The sequence below is a fragment of the Meles meles genome, chromosome 1, assembly GCF_922984935.1.
Source record: "Meles meles chromosome 1, mMelMel3.1 paternal haplotype, whole genome shotgun sequence".
Classification (NCBI taxonomy): domain Eukaryota; kingdom Metazoa; phylum Chordata; class Mammalia; order Carnivora; family Mustelidae; genus Meles; species Meles meles.
In genome coordinates this window covers 195,241,559-195,256,024 of record NC_060066.1, presented here as the reverse complement: position 1 = coordinate 195,256,024, position 14,466 = coordinate 195,241,559, and the positions used below count along the sequence as shown (strand labels likewise).

The 14,466-nt window shown below is 54.9% G+C and overlaps 1 protein-coding gene across 8 annotated transcripts in view; it reads left to right on the top strand.

Annotated features, from left to right (window-relative positions):
- PTPRU (protein tyrosine phosphatase receptor type U) overlaps nt 1-14,466 on the top strand; it is a 76,943-nt gene that overhangs the window by 7,884 nt on the left and 54,593 nt on the right. For all 8 annotated transcript variants that reach the window (XM_046012630.1, XM_046012592.1, XM_046012621.1 and 5 more), the window contains exons 2-7: nt 7,348-7,479; nt 10,285-10,556; nt 11,090-11,171; nt 11,276-11,391; nt 11,781-11,955; nt 12,510-12,803. In XM_046012630.1, coding sequence (XP_045868586.1) covers nt 7,348-7,479; nt 10,285-10,556; nt 11,090-11,171; nt 11,276-11,391; nt 11,781-11,955; nt 12,510-12,803 — 1,071 coding nt within the window. The remainder of the gene's footprint in view (nt 1-7,347; nt 7,480-10,284; nt 10,557-11,089; nt 11,172-11,275; nt 11,392-11,780; nt 11,956-12,509; nt 12,804-14,466) is intronic.

The following is a 14,466-nucleotide window of genomic DNA, read 5'->3' as shown; positions in this document are numbered from 1 at the left end:
CACCGCACCATGGCCACCACCACGCTGCCTCTTACGGAGCCTCAGCCTCTCCAGGGATTCCCGCTGGGGAGTCTGCTTGTGCCTTTTCCCCCAGGTTCCCGTTGGCAGCCACAGCTGAGCAACCTCTTTGCCGCGAGCGCCCGCCCTGCACGCCCCTCTGCCCTGCATTGCTCATGCTCTGTGCTCATGCTGTGGCTCGGAGCCGCTTTCTTGGGCTCCAGGACTGGCGGGTTTTGCAGGTTGCACCTTTGCACCGTCCTTAGCGTTACATCTGCTCATCTGTGCAGGGCACGGGGTTACCGCCCTGAGCCCTGACATGTACTGCGCATGCTCACGGCTGGGTTGTGTGCACAACACTGGATTTTAGGACTCCAAAGCCCTTGCCTCGAGTTCACCATTCCGCATGGCATTTCTGTGCCACTTTCTACCCCTGCCCTTGAGTCTACATGTACTCCGTTCCCGGGGACTGTATTGAGTTTGTGTTCTGGACGAGGCTGCCCCGCCCAGTGGTTCCTTCCGCCCCACACCCCTGTGTCTCTGTACTGTTGTGCATGCCTGCATCAGACACCTGCCTGCAGTGAGAGGTCACGGAGCACCAGTGAGGTCCCTGGCCCTGTGTTAGTGTCTGGAGAGGGAGAAGAGCTAGTAGGGCTCAAACTTTGCGCCCTGGCATTCCTCCACGCAGCTATCACACGGCACCGAGTGCCAGCCCAGTGTGTCACCGGATGCGCTGTCCTGGTGCGCTGTGCCTCTGTGCAGCCCTGGGTCAGGTCCATGATGGAGGCGGCCCCTCTGCACTGGTTCCGCCATGCCGCACCCGGGGGTCAGTACTGGGGTGCGTGCACGCCGTGTGCTCTGCTCCCCTGTGGTGTATGACCGTGTTCCACCTCTGTATGGGGCAGAGCTGCTGCCCTGCGCTCCCAGCACACCACGCTGTGGCACCACACATCTCTCTGTCTCCATGGACCGCAATAAAGGGCAGATTTTCCTACCGCATGGGTTTGTGCCTAGCCCTCTGCCTCTCTGGTCGGCTGCATTGTGTTTTGTTATGACGCAGAGTCTCTGCACTGCAGGGGTCTGTGACCTCTTTGCCCCATGTACCTCTGCATGGCACAGCTCCCTATCCAGCCCTTTGCCTCTCTGTGGGGTGTCAGGCCCTGCCCCACCCCTTCCCCTTCTACCACCACCATGGCGGCCCTACCACGAACCTTGGGATTTGTGGTGCATGGTGATCAGGGAGACGGGGAGTGTGTCTGGCCTAAGGTCCCCCCACTGTAGTTGGCTTCCTTCTATTCTCAGCTGAGGTGGAAGGATGTTGGCATCACCATGCCCCATGTTGGCTCCTGGAAGGGGTCCTAGCTCAGATTTTTCTCTCTGTGGTCCTGCCTGGGTGATCTTCCTGGCTGCAGCCATGCTGAATCCTGGGTGATTAGAAGGTGGTCACCTCTGCCCTTAATTAATTACTCATTGGTTATTCTGGGCCCAGGGAACCTGGGCTGATGTCTGGATGTATCGATCTGGGCAAGAAAAGCAGCGAAATGCACTGGGCTAGGTCTCTGGGTTCAAGTCATGGTGCCTGAGCCTGGGTGGGGTTGGTTGGCGTCAGACTAGTTGGGATCATGGGGTCGGTGAGTCTAGCCACTGCTATCTGCTATACAGAGGGCTTGGGGATGGGGTTTGAAGGTGTCTCTGACCTTAGGAAAGGAGAAGGTGGGGTCAGACGGACCTGACATTGGAGCTGTAGTTGGGGTGGAGAACACAGAATAGGGCTGGGTTGGGCAAGAATGTCCAGTGGTGAGGCCAGTGTTGGTTCCAGGGTTGGGCTGGGTTACTTAGCATAGGGATGTAGCTTCAGATGATGAAATAGACCAGGGCTGTCACTGGGGTTGTGTTTGGTTTCCCTGGGCCAGGGTTGGGGCTGTGCCTCTGATTGGGTATGATCCCAGCTCCTAAACTTGCAGTCTGGCGGGAGAAGTTATGTTTCTCCTGGGGCCACCCTTGGGAACTGGATGGTCTACTGACAAACCAAAGAGAACAAAGATCTCATTGCAAACAAACTCTGTTTACCTAGGGTCCTTCAGAAAACACTGGCGGTGGCTGGCAGCCACAGTTGGCACAGAGCACCGTTCCGTGTCTGGTGGGGAGGAGTCTGGTGCTCACACAGGGGAGCATGCACACACACACTCACACACACTCACAACTCCCGGCTCCCCCACCGCTTATACCCTCCTCCTCTGTAGGCACATGCTTAGCACTGAGTGTACCCAGATACTCTGCATGGGGATCTACGCCTGCACACGCCCAACTTCACGGCACACTGCCTGGGGGACCCACACTCAGAGACCCATGGTCACCCTCACAAAGCTCTGCACCATAGTCTCTCTCTGCCCTCACATTCTTCTTCTTCTTCTTCTTTTTTTTTAAGATTTTATTTTACCTATTTATTTGACAGAGAGAGTGAGAGAGCACAAGCAGGGGGAGCAGAAGGCAAGTGAGAAGCAGGCTCCAGCTGAGCAGGGAACCTGATGTCAGGACTTGATCCCAGGACCCCGGGATCATGACCTGAGCCGAAGACAGATGCTTAACCATCGGAGCCACCCGGGCGCCCCGCCCTCACATCATTCTTGCTCACGTGCATACTTGCGTGAAAGGAACCAGAATCCTAGACGTGGAAGTAGCCCTAGAGGTCGCCTGGGTCCCCTTTCTCATTTCATAGGTGAGGAAGCAGCCATTCAGAGAGGGCAGGTCACCTGCTGCTGGTCACACAGGGAGTGAGAGGCTCAGCAGGGAATAGATCCAGGTCTCCTTCCTCCCAGCTGCGTGCTCATGATTCTGTACCAGGCTGTCACTCTCACAGCCGTGCACACGCGCGTGCACACGCGCGTGCACACGCACACATGTTGACATATGGAAACATGCACACGTGGAGCTGTGGAGACCCTCCTGCTGGGGAGACCCCTTTCCCACACTCTGACTCTTCCCGCTGAGGTTGCTTTGCCCCTTCTGTCGCCCCATCATAGCCCAGCCGGATGTGGATAAGCCATCCTCCTGCCTTCCCAAATTGTGGCTGACGGTTGCCTCAGCAACCGCCTGCCAGATTGGGGAGATTAGCTGAGGAATGTAGCTGGGCCAGTTTGAGCTGGGGCTGGGGGAACCGGTGGGGGTCCCGACTTGATTCAGCCCACCCTCTGTGGGAGGCCGGGGCAGAGATGGGGTACCCGTGGCGGAATCTGGTTTTCTCCCTGGCCCTATCCTGGCTGAGACCATGTCCCTGAGGCTTGGACTAGGCTGGGGGAAGGGAGTTTGGGGCTGCAGGCGTGTGTGTGTGTGTGTGTGTGTGTGTGTGTGTGTGTGTGTGTGTATGTTGCTTCTTCTGGGTGCAACTAGAGTGTGTGCCATTGGCATCTTGGATGGGGACCTGAGGCTTCTTTCCTCAGTAGTCCGGGACATCTGACTGTGGACCGCATGGGGGCTTGTCCCACCGAGCTCCCTCCAGATCCTGTGCCCTCTGGAGACCACACCTGCCTTCTTCCTGGCATAGAGGTTGTCTCACTGTCTCACCCAAAACCCGCTCAAATACCTGCTCAGGGTTCCCAATTCTAAATGAGGCCAAACTTCTCACCTGGACACAGAAGGCATTCCCTCCGTGGTCTGGCCTTGACCTTCCTTTCTCCAGCCTTCTCTCGCATGGCTTGGGTCAGTCTGAGCTCTTCCCTAGGCTCTGGACTTATTGCGTGTTTATTCCTTGCCCTCCTTTGCTTCTGCTCAGACACCCGTCGGTCCATCTCTTCTGGCCAGAATGATAACCATCCTTCTGGACCCTACTCAGATGCACCCACCTCCAGAAAGTATTTCTCCTGAACCCCCCTTGTGGCCTTGACCCTTCTCTGCTTTGTCACCCCCACTCAGACTGGGAGGTCCCTGAGGGCAGAGCAGAATCTTAATCATCCTGGTGCCTCTAATAGTGTCAGCCTGGGACCTGCTTTGGACTTTCTAGTGGACGGATTTCCTGTGAATGGAACTGAATTAACACATGTGGCCAGCAGAATACCGGGGCCTTATTCTGTCTGGACCGAATCTCCTTGAATAAAGAGAGGTGACTTAAATCCCAGCTTCTGGGACTTAGAGCGTGGCCTTGGGCAAGCCGGCTCATCTCTCTGTCTCATTTTCCATCTGTAAAACAGGAATAATACTAGTACTGACCTTACGAATTCCTATGGAGTTTCCTGGGCAGAGATGGTGACGGCAGCCGTCTCATGGTGGTGGTGATGTGTGTGCGTGCGGGTGCTGGGGCCTGTGTCTGTGTTGACGGAGGCCAGAGGGGTTTCCTGCTACCATTCTTGCTCTGAATCCAAAGTCTGATCTCATTCCCCCCAGGTTGGTGGCCTCCAGCAGGAGCTGGGTCTCTAGCAGGAGCTGGGGCTGGTTTTGGGGCTGTGGATCATGAACCATCCAGACTGGAGGGGATAGGGTTTTCCTCAGGACCTAGGAGGCCTGATGGTTCCCACCCCACAGTGCACTGGGGAGAATGTGGGGACAGGGCTCTCACGACGAGCCTGAACCCAGAAGTATTATCCCCTAAGGGCTATGGTTGGTTGGAATTGGGTCTGGCCCAGTGGCACAAGGCTGAGGATAGACACACGGACCAGGGAGAGGGAGTCATTCTGCTTAAGGGGATACTGTGGAGAGAGAAAGTCAGCCAGGGAGGTTAAGCTGGCTGAGATCAGTTGTAAGAGTCGTTATTTGGCAGGGGTCAGGGAACACTCTGGCCAGGGTCAGCTGGCCTGGGGCTGGTCAGGCAATTGGGTGGTCATTCTGGTCGAAGTCAGGTGGTCTGGATGTTGTTGGGGCCGCATAGCCAGGGATAGTCAGCTGGGGGCCACTCTGGCTGAGGTCAGCCTGTCTGGGGGCCGCTGACGTGGGGCAGTCTGGGAGTCCTGATAGCTCATGTGTCCTGGCTGAGGTTGGACGGGGGAAGCCAAAGAGCTGGCACTCCTGGGCTTGCCCCATGGCCATGGATGAGACATCCTTGGTCAGCTACTTGTACTTGAACCTGCCTTTTTTTTTTTTTTAAAGATTTATTTATTTATTTGACAGAGAGATCACAAGTAGGCAGAGAGGCAGGCAGAGAAAGGGGAAGGAAGCAGGCTCCCTGCTGAGCAGAGAGCCCGATGCGGGGCTAGATCCCAGGACCCTGAGATCATGACCTGAGCCGAAGGCAGCGGCTTAACCACTGAGCCACCCAGGCGCCCCGAACCTGCCTTTTAAAGGAGTAGGAAGAGCCTGAGCCCCACCCAGGCTCTAGATCCTGGGCTTCCCTTTCTGGCAATCCCTCTGCCTTAGGGAGCCTTGGCCAAGAACCTCTGGAGCAGACTGCAGACTAAGCTCAGGCTGAAGGAAGTCAGCGGTCCCCTCCTTCGGGAAGCCCTCCCTGACCATCCCTGTGGGCCATGGCCTCCCTCTGTGTTGCGCTGTGGGTCATTTTCTGGAGGGAGAGTTGAGGCTTTCCTGGCACAGGTTGGGTTAAAACTTCCTTCCCACAGGACACAGGGCATGCTGCTGACTTGGGCTTTTCGCACAAAGAGGCAAAGAGCACAGTCAAGGTCCTGCTCCAGCTCTGGAGAGAGGCTTCTGTTATTTCATCGCATCCACTCGGTGCTAGTCTCATCCCCACATCTCATTGTTTTACACTCTGAGGGGGTGCAGGAAGAGGAACGGGAGACCCCCCCCCAACCGTGGCGAGCCCCTGCGTGCCTGGCTCCGCTGAGTGTGTCCCCCTCTGCTACTTCAGGTGATCTGCGTGACAACCGAGAGAGGTCCCTGTAGCAGGTGACACAGCAGAGCCCCCCAAAGGGTAGTCCCTGCTGCAGTGCATGGGCCTGCCCAGCATGTGGCCCTCAGCCCCCAGTTTCTCTTCCTTCTTTATTTCTCTTCCATCCTCTTCTTGAGCCCGGGAAGCAGCTCGGATGCACTCCTCCTAGTGAAGGAAACACAGGCTCTGCTATCCGGTTGATGCGGGTTCGAGGCCCATTCTGTGGCTCTGGTGGGCTCCAGGGGCACCCGTGAAGGGCCATTTCCTGAGAGCTTGCATGCGCTAGGGCTGGTGATAGGCGCACCCCAACTTGTATCCCGGACAACCCCTTGTGCAAAGATGGAAACTGAGGCTTGGAACAGGAGGCGACTTGCCTACGGTCACAAGGGTTGGCAAATTGCAAAGTCAAGATTCAATCCCAAGTCTGTCTGATGCCACAGCCCACTCACGTACCCGCCCTGGGATACTGTGCACAGAGCCCTTCATCCCCTGGGGCCTCCATCATGTCAACTGTCAGATGGGGTGGCTGGCAGGTACCTCGCACGGGGCTGGCCTGACGTGTCCCTGCTTCCTCACCACTTGGCCAGGCCTTTCCCCCAGGTCTCTGAGGCCTTGGACTGCCCACAATGGGCCCGTTAGCACCGCGGTTTGTGGGGGTGGGCATGGGAACCAGTGTGCAGTTTCTTGCCCCCCACGGCGTTCTGGTGTTTACTAGGTGCCTGACTGGGGTTCCGATGAGCTGAGAAACATGGGCCTCATTAGCAAGGCAGAGGACTCACGTCTGATTCTACCCCGCCTTCTTCCCTCCTTCCTCTTCTCCTTTCCACTATAAATACTGGATCCGAATCACGGGACACTGCTTCTCTAGTCATACGTGTGGCCCTTTCCTGTCCCAGGCCTGCAGGCAGAGACCTGACTTAGGTGATTGGGTGACAAGTGACTCCCCGAAGCTCACCCCTATGGCAGGAATCATAGGGGTCCCTGCCTCAGGACCTGAGGCCTGAATGAGATGCCATGCTGAGAGCTGGTAGCTACTGCCGTGGAGGGCTTAGAATGATCGTGGCCATTGTTACTGTGAAGGAGAGATCATCAGGGCTGGTTTTGTGGGCTCACAGCCTGCCAGTCCTGAGCTGTGTGCCCTTAAGGCCTTAGTTTCCTCGTCTGTAAAGTGGGGATAATTCTAGACCTGATCTCCTGAGTTGTGAAGCTCTAATGATGTAGTGATAACGTTAACTAGTTTTCCTGGAGGAGGGTCTTCGGTGGGTGGTTGAGCAAGGTGGGGTCCTGACGAGTCCTAGGGGGTGGGTGGTGTGGGGAGGTCTTCATATTGGTGGAGATAATAAGAAGAGGGAAAGGGTTGGAGGAGGGAGAGTTTTGTTGGAGGGAGGGAGCAGTGGAGAGAGACCCAGGAGAGGGAGGGAAGGGGGTGGGCCTGGGTGGGAGGATGCAGTGGGGGCGCCTAGAGGGGAGCCCCAGGAGCCTTCCTGGCCAGGGGTCCTTCCCTAGCCAGGGTTAACCAGGCCCTGCCTTCACAGCCGGCTGCACCTTTGAGGAAGTGAGTGACCCAGCAGTGCCCTGTGAGTACAGCCAGGCCCAGTACGATGACTTCCAGTGGGAGCAAGTGCACGTCCACCCTGGCACCCGGTCTCCGGCGGATCTGCCCCATGGTGAGCCTCCTCTCCACCACCATTCCTCTTTCTCTCCTTCTAGTTCTAGCTCCCTGCTGTGTGCCCTTGGACATGTTCCTTAACCTTTCTGGGTCTCATCTGCTTTTGCATCTGTAATGACAAACTTGATACTATGAATGTGGGGCTCTGTGGACACTGTCCAATTGTGTGTATCAGGTAGTTTTACCTGTAAAATGGGTGCGGATTCAAGTAATCAAAGGCCCTTATAGCCAGGATAGTTAAAACCCACTTCCCATTATTCCTGCTACAGGTTAGCTCGGGGTCCATCCTACTCCCTTCAGGTCTTCCTAAGCCCCCCACCTTCAGGGAGGCTCTCTTCTCCCTGAGAGCCTCTGCATCCTTGACCCCCAGGACTTGAAGATGCTGATGGAGCTGTAACCCGGGGGGCTGGGTGTGTGCAAAACTTTCCTTCCTCTGCCCCCTTCTTTTTGGAAGTCCCGGATCCTTTCCAATTTCTACCTTGCTCTGCCCTGTTTCAGGATGAGGCACTTCCGGCATCATGAGCACTGCGATGGGAGTCAGGAGTCTAATTATGTGGACCGTAGTCCTACTCTGATGATGGCCCCTAGTATACTGGTTCCAGAGTCATGAAGACTGGCCTTCAAATCCTGGTCTTATCAACTGTGTGACTTTGGGCAAATCACTTAACTTCTCTGAGCGTCCATGATCTTAACTGTAAAGGGGAAAGCCCAGTAATCCATTTCATAGGGTTATTAGATAATGTCTACAAGGCGCATAACACGGGAGTGGCATGTAGGCATTCAATTAATGTTTAGTTGCTATTATTGGAGGTATTTGAGGGGTCCAGTTACCAGCACCCCTTCACTGGGTGCAGAATCAACGGGGCATCCAGAAAAGGATAAGACAGATGGAGGCTAACTTATCAACTTTATTCGCTTAGGTTGGAAGACATAGCATAGTATGAGAACAAATGGGCTTGCTGAGGGAACCTCAGAAGCAGAAACTTCAGGATGTCCTCACCTTTGCCCTGTCATAGTAGGGGCCAGGCCCTTCGCTACTCAGCTCACAGCATGGTTGCAATTGCACCTGCTGTCAGGAGTTTGGGAAGAGTCAGCGGAAGTTCTCAGTGGTCAGGCCAAGACTTGAAGCCACCAGAGGGGCCCAGCACAGCCTGACACGGGCAGCCCTTAGGGTCATCTCCTATTGCTCACCTTGCCTCCTGGAGGCCTCCCTGTCTCCCCCTCTTGCCTTTGTGCCCTTCCTGGGACACTTCTCTCTGCCTTTGCACAAGTAGCCCTCAGCTCCTTGTTTGACCTCTGTGCTAGTGGGTCTCCAAGTCTGACCTGTGTGACTGATCTGTAAGGTGCCCACCATGGCAGGGACCTTGTGTGGGCTCTGCCTCTCTCTCACACCTGCAGAGCTAAGGGAGAGAAAAATTTAGTATTTAGTGTGGGTCTTGTGCTGGATCATGGGGCTGCAGTGGTTGACAAGAGGGCCACAGTCTCTGCTCTCTTGGTACTTATATTCGAGGGAAGGGAGTTGGGGATGGAGGGAGACGGAAGAGCCACCTGAATGAAGGGAGGAAACGAAAGAGAAGGAGAGGGACGCAGAGTGAAATGAGGAAAAGAGAGGAGAGAGAGGAGCAGAGGAAGCCAGAGGAAGAGGCAAGAACAGAGTGTCAGACTGAAAGGGGGAGAGACACACACAGCTGCTCACAGGGAGAGGAGAGAGGAGGATGGAGGAGTGGGACAGGAGGCACTGTTGGGGGCCAGGATGTACCGCTTTCTGGGTGGGGATGGGGATTTGGGGGTTCTGTTTACTACCCCACCAGGACGGATCCAGGAGCTGCCTTCACAGGCCTCTGGCTCACAGAAATGAATGAGATCCCCTCCAGTGGAGTCCCTGGGGAGCCCTCCCAGAGCAGGGAGCCTTGTGGTTTGGGATCTGAATGAGCTTGTGTTGGCTGGTAGCCAAGCCCGGGAGGAGGCAGCGCTGGGTGGCTGTGGGCATCCTCTTGGCAGCTGCTGGGGCCTTCTCCCCACAAAAGGGAAGCCAGAATCCTCCAGCCAGGTCCTGAGGAGTCCAGCCCACTCTCATCCTGCCAGGCCCCCTCCACTCCTCTGCCCATGCACAGCCTGGATCTGGATCTGGGGAAGGAGAGTTCTGCCTTTCTCCATGTTGCAAATCAAGAGAATTGTATCCCAGGCATTTAGACCCAGGGTGGGGGCTGGAAGGGAAGTTAGAGTCCTTTCATTCAGTCTCTGTTCTACACACTTATTCAGTTTGGGTTCAGACCTGTGCTGGGGACCCAGTGGAGACCTGGAGGCATCACAGGCTGCTGGGGAGACAGACTTACACTTTATTAATGATTCAAGGGCCAGGAGAGAAGCCTGTAGAAGGATAGGGAGGGAGGGCTTCAGAAAGGGAAGCTTTCGAGGGCCTGTCATGTGCCAGATTCTTGATTCCAAGACGAATGACCTAGTTAGTTTCCGCCTCCAAGGGCAGCTCAGCACATGGGGAAAGTCTTGGGTCAGCATGAGCTTGGACTGTAATTGTAGGTGGTAAGGGGCCATAAAGGGTTTTGAGAGAGTCACTTTTGTGTGTTTTTTGCTTCTCCAATTCTCTCCTCTGGGGAACAGATAGATGCAGGGAGGTGAAGAGATTCAACCTAGTGAGTCAGAGCTGGGACCAGAACTCAGAACTCTTGACTCCCAATGAGTCTAAATGTCTGGAGTCCTTTGTTTCTGCCCCCCTCCTCTACTCACCTGACCTTGGCACTCCCCAAGCCTCCTTAGTTCCTGCCTCTTCCTCTTCTCTTTCTAGGTTCCTACTTGATGGTCAATGCTTCCCAGCATGCTCCAGGCCAGAGGGCCCATGTCATCTTCCAGAGCCTGAGTGAGAATGACACCCACTGCGTGCAGTTCAGCTACTTCCTGTACAGCCGGGATGGGCATAGCCCGGGCACCTTGGGCATCTATGTGCGTGTCAATGGGGGTCCCCTGGGCAGTGCTGTCTGGAACATGACAGGATCACATGGCCGTCAGTGGCACCAGGCAGAGCTGGCTGTCAGCACCTTCTGGCCCAATGAGTATCAGGTAGGCTGGGTTTGGTCTGTGGTCAGCCTGTGCTTAGGGGTGGGGATAGAGTGGTGTCAGCCTGAGGTCAGAGTAAGCTAGTGACCAAGGTTGAAATTAGTCTGTGTTCAGCATCAGGAGTCAATATGTGGTCAAGGTCAGGGGTCAGTCTCTGGTCAGCATTGGGTTATTCTTTGCTGCTGTGGTCCAGATTTAGCATCAGAGATCACAGTCAAAGGACGTAGTCAGTGGCTGGAGTCAAGGGTGAGTTGGAACAGTGCTGACCTGGAAACCCTGCCTGGCTGGGAAAATTTTTCCTCCTTGAAGGTAACCGACCAGAACTGGGATGGAACCTCTGGCCTTGACCTTGTTAGCGCTGGCTGCTGACTCTCCCCTTCCACAACTAGCAGACTTGGTAGGGAAGGTCACTGTGAGTTGAGCTGACCTCTGCTGGTTGAGGAGCCTGGACTGGAGCAGAGCTAAATGGGTCCCTTGTGGGCACCTCCCCAGGTAGGGCTGGAGGGATATGACAGGGACCCTCCCACCTCCCCCAGGTGCTGTTTGAGGCCCTCATCTCCCCAGACCGCAGGGGCTACATGGGCCTAGATGACGTCCTGCTTCTCAGCTACCCCTGCGGTGAGTCCCAGCCCATGGGGGGGTGCAGGGTGAGGGGTGTGGTGGCCATGGCTCCCGCCTGTGGGGGGCACAGGTCCGGCTCACACAGAGGCTCTATTCCGCAGCGAAGGCCCCGCACTTCTCCCGCCTAGGCGATGTGGAGGTCAACGCTGGCCAGAATGCCTCCTTCCAGTGCATGGCAGCAGGCCGAGCTGCAGAGGCCGAACACTTTCTCCTGCAGGTGAGGGGCGCAGGGACCTTATTGGGGTGTGGGAGACTTCTGGGACTTGGGTTCCTTGTGGGGGGTGGGGTGCTGAGTTGTTCCTGCATTTTCCAGCACCTGTACTCCCGACTCCCTGCCCTCACCTAGGCTCTGCTCTTCCCTCTTGGGGGCTCTTATACCCCCAGGACAGAGAGTGGCTCCAGGATCCCCAGACCTCTCTCCATCAGAGGCAGAGACTGCATTCCCTTAATCAGCTTCTTATCCCGCACCTTCCAGGGGCAGAGCTAGTTCCAGGAACCCCGTGCGTCCCCTGAGTACTAGGGACTGCTCCCCTCCTCCGGGTTATAGAGAGATCACGACCCTCCCTCTCCGGCGCTCCTGACCCTGTCCACCTTACCCTTGTGCAGCGGCAGAGCGGGGTGCTGGTGCCCGCCGCCGGCGTGCGGCACATCAGCCACCGGCGCTTCCTGGCTACCTTCCTGTTGGCCTCCGTGAGCCGCTCGGAGCAGGACCTGTATCGTTGCGTGTCCCAGGCCCCGCGAGGTGCGGGCGTCTCCAACTTCGCGGAGCTCATCGTCAAGGGTCAGCCGGCTTACGCTCGCGTAGGTGGGGGGGTGGGTGCTGGGGATGCCCCCTCTGAGGGGCGGGGCCTAGGGGGTGTGGCCTGCAGAAAGGTGTGACCGGCAGGGTGTGGCCGGGGGCGGAGCCTGCGGAAGGGACAGTTTCTCCGCTGGAAGGAGGTCTGATCGAGGGGCGGGGTGTGACTGAGAGGCAGGCGGGCGGGGAGATCCTGTTAAGCTGTGAGCCCCACTAGGCGGGGTCTGGATGTGGGGACCTGGGGTTGACCCGACCTGCCTGCGGTCAGCCCCTGAACGCTAGAACTTGGGGATTCAGAGGGGAATGAGGGACAGGGCTTAGGGGTGAATGTGGGATCAGCTTTTGGAGCGGGTGCCCCTTAATGCCTGGGGATTTAGTGGGGGTAGGCAAGAAGGTCTAGTTGAGGGTCTGGGGGCTTCATCAGGGTCCTGGGAGGACAGGGAGGGCTACTGGAGATTTGGATGTGCTGCCATGCGGAGTTGGGGGTAGGGTCTCACAGCTCATCTTTTTGGCTCCGCCTCTCCCTCACGCCCTCGCAGAGCCCCCCACCCCCATCGCGCCCCCCCAGCTGCTGCGCGCGGGGCCCACCTACCTCATCATCCAGCTCAACACCAACTCCATCATTGGCGATGGGCCGATTGTGCGCAAGGAGATTGAGTACCGCATGTCGCGCGGTCCGTGGGCCGAGGTGCACGCCGTCAGCTTGCAGACCTACAAGCTGTGGCACCTTGACCCAGACACTGAGTACGAGATCAGCGTGCTGCTCACGCGCCCGGGTGACGGCGGTACTGGCCGCCCTGGCCCGCCCCTCATCAGCCGCACCAAGTGTGCAGGTGGGTGACTTCTGGCCCAACACCGTCGTTGGGACACCTGGGTATGGACTCAGGGCTAACAGGGGATAGGCCAAGGGGGTTTATTAGGAGAGGTAATACGGCCAGCACTTGAGCCCCTGAAACATTATAAAATGTCATGATTTCCCCCCAGTCCTTATGGTAAAGGTAATAATGATATACACACATATAGCTGGACACTCACACATATATGTGTAAACACATAGGCACACACACAGACATTGAAAACTCACAATGCTATGATCTACCTACTCTTGTCATACCCATTCCACGGATGAGATGCCTGAGGTACAGAGATGTTAAGTGACTGGCACAAGGTGAGATAACTAGTCAGTGACAAAGTTGGCATTAGAATCTTTGACTGGCTGGGTCCCGAATTTTTTTTTTTTTTTAAGATTTTATTTATTTATTTGACAGACAGAGATCACAAGTAGGCAGAGAGGCAGGCAGAGAGAGGAGGAAGCAGGCTCCCCGCTGAGCAGAGAGCCCGATGTGGGACTCCATCCCAGGATCCTGAGATCAGGACCTGAGCCGAAGGCAGAGGCTTAATCCACTGAGCCACCCAAGAGCCTCAGAATTTGTGTTCTTAATTCTGCATTATAACATCTAATAAATGATTATATACCATAAAATAAAAGTGTGTTATTAAATTTCAGCTGGATTCTCTTGTGGGGTCTTTTGAGCCTCAGGTCTGCTCTTCTTTGTCCAAAAGGATACAAGCAGCTATTAGGAACTATGGCACTTCTATATCAAAGGACGCTCTTGTTTAATTTGAAGAGAAATTGAGACTCGAACAGAATAGATCTCAATGTAGTTCCTTAATTGGAATCTTTATTGAGATAATTATAAATTCACATGCAATTGTAAGAAAACTGCAGGGGGCCTGGCTGTCTCAGTTGGTAGAGCATGTGACTTGTGATCTCCAGGCGGTGAATTCGATCTGCAAGTTGGGTATAGAGAGTGCTTAAAAAAAAAAAAAAAAGGAGAAGATATAGAGATTCCTCACACACTTTACCCTGTTTCCCACAATGGTAACATTTTGTAAACCTGTAGTGTAATATCACAGCCAAGGTATTGACATTTATATAATCCGCAGATCTTCAGAGTTCTCCGATTTCACTTGTCCCCATTTGTGTGTGTGCGTGTGTGTATTTAGTGCTATACAGTTTATCACGTGTAGGTTTGTGTGTTTATTGCCATAGTCAAGATACCGTTCAGTCAATTTAAGACTCCTTTGTGTGGCTTCTATCTATTTTTACCTCCCTCCCTTCTTCCCACCTCAGCTCCTGGTAACCACTAATCTGCCCATCATTTCTAATATTTGCCATTTCAAAAATGTTATATAAATATGACATCATAGAGTATATACGCTTTTGAAATTGGTTTTTAAGATTTTGGTAACAGGTTTATTGAGATATAATTCACATCTCATAAATTCACTCCTGAGAGTGTGTAATTCAGTGATTTACGGTATATTTGGAGTTGTGTATCTGTCACCACAATCCATTTTAGAACATTTTCATCACCCCAGAAGGAAAGCTTGTACTCTTTAGCACCCTCCACATTTCTTCCTACCACCTCCAGCCCTAGGCAACCATTAATCTATTTTCCATTTCTGTAGAATTGCCTTTTTCTAAACATTTTG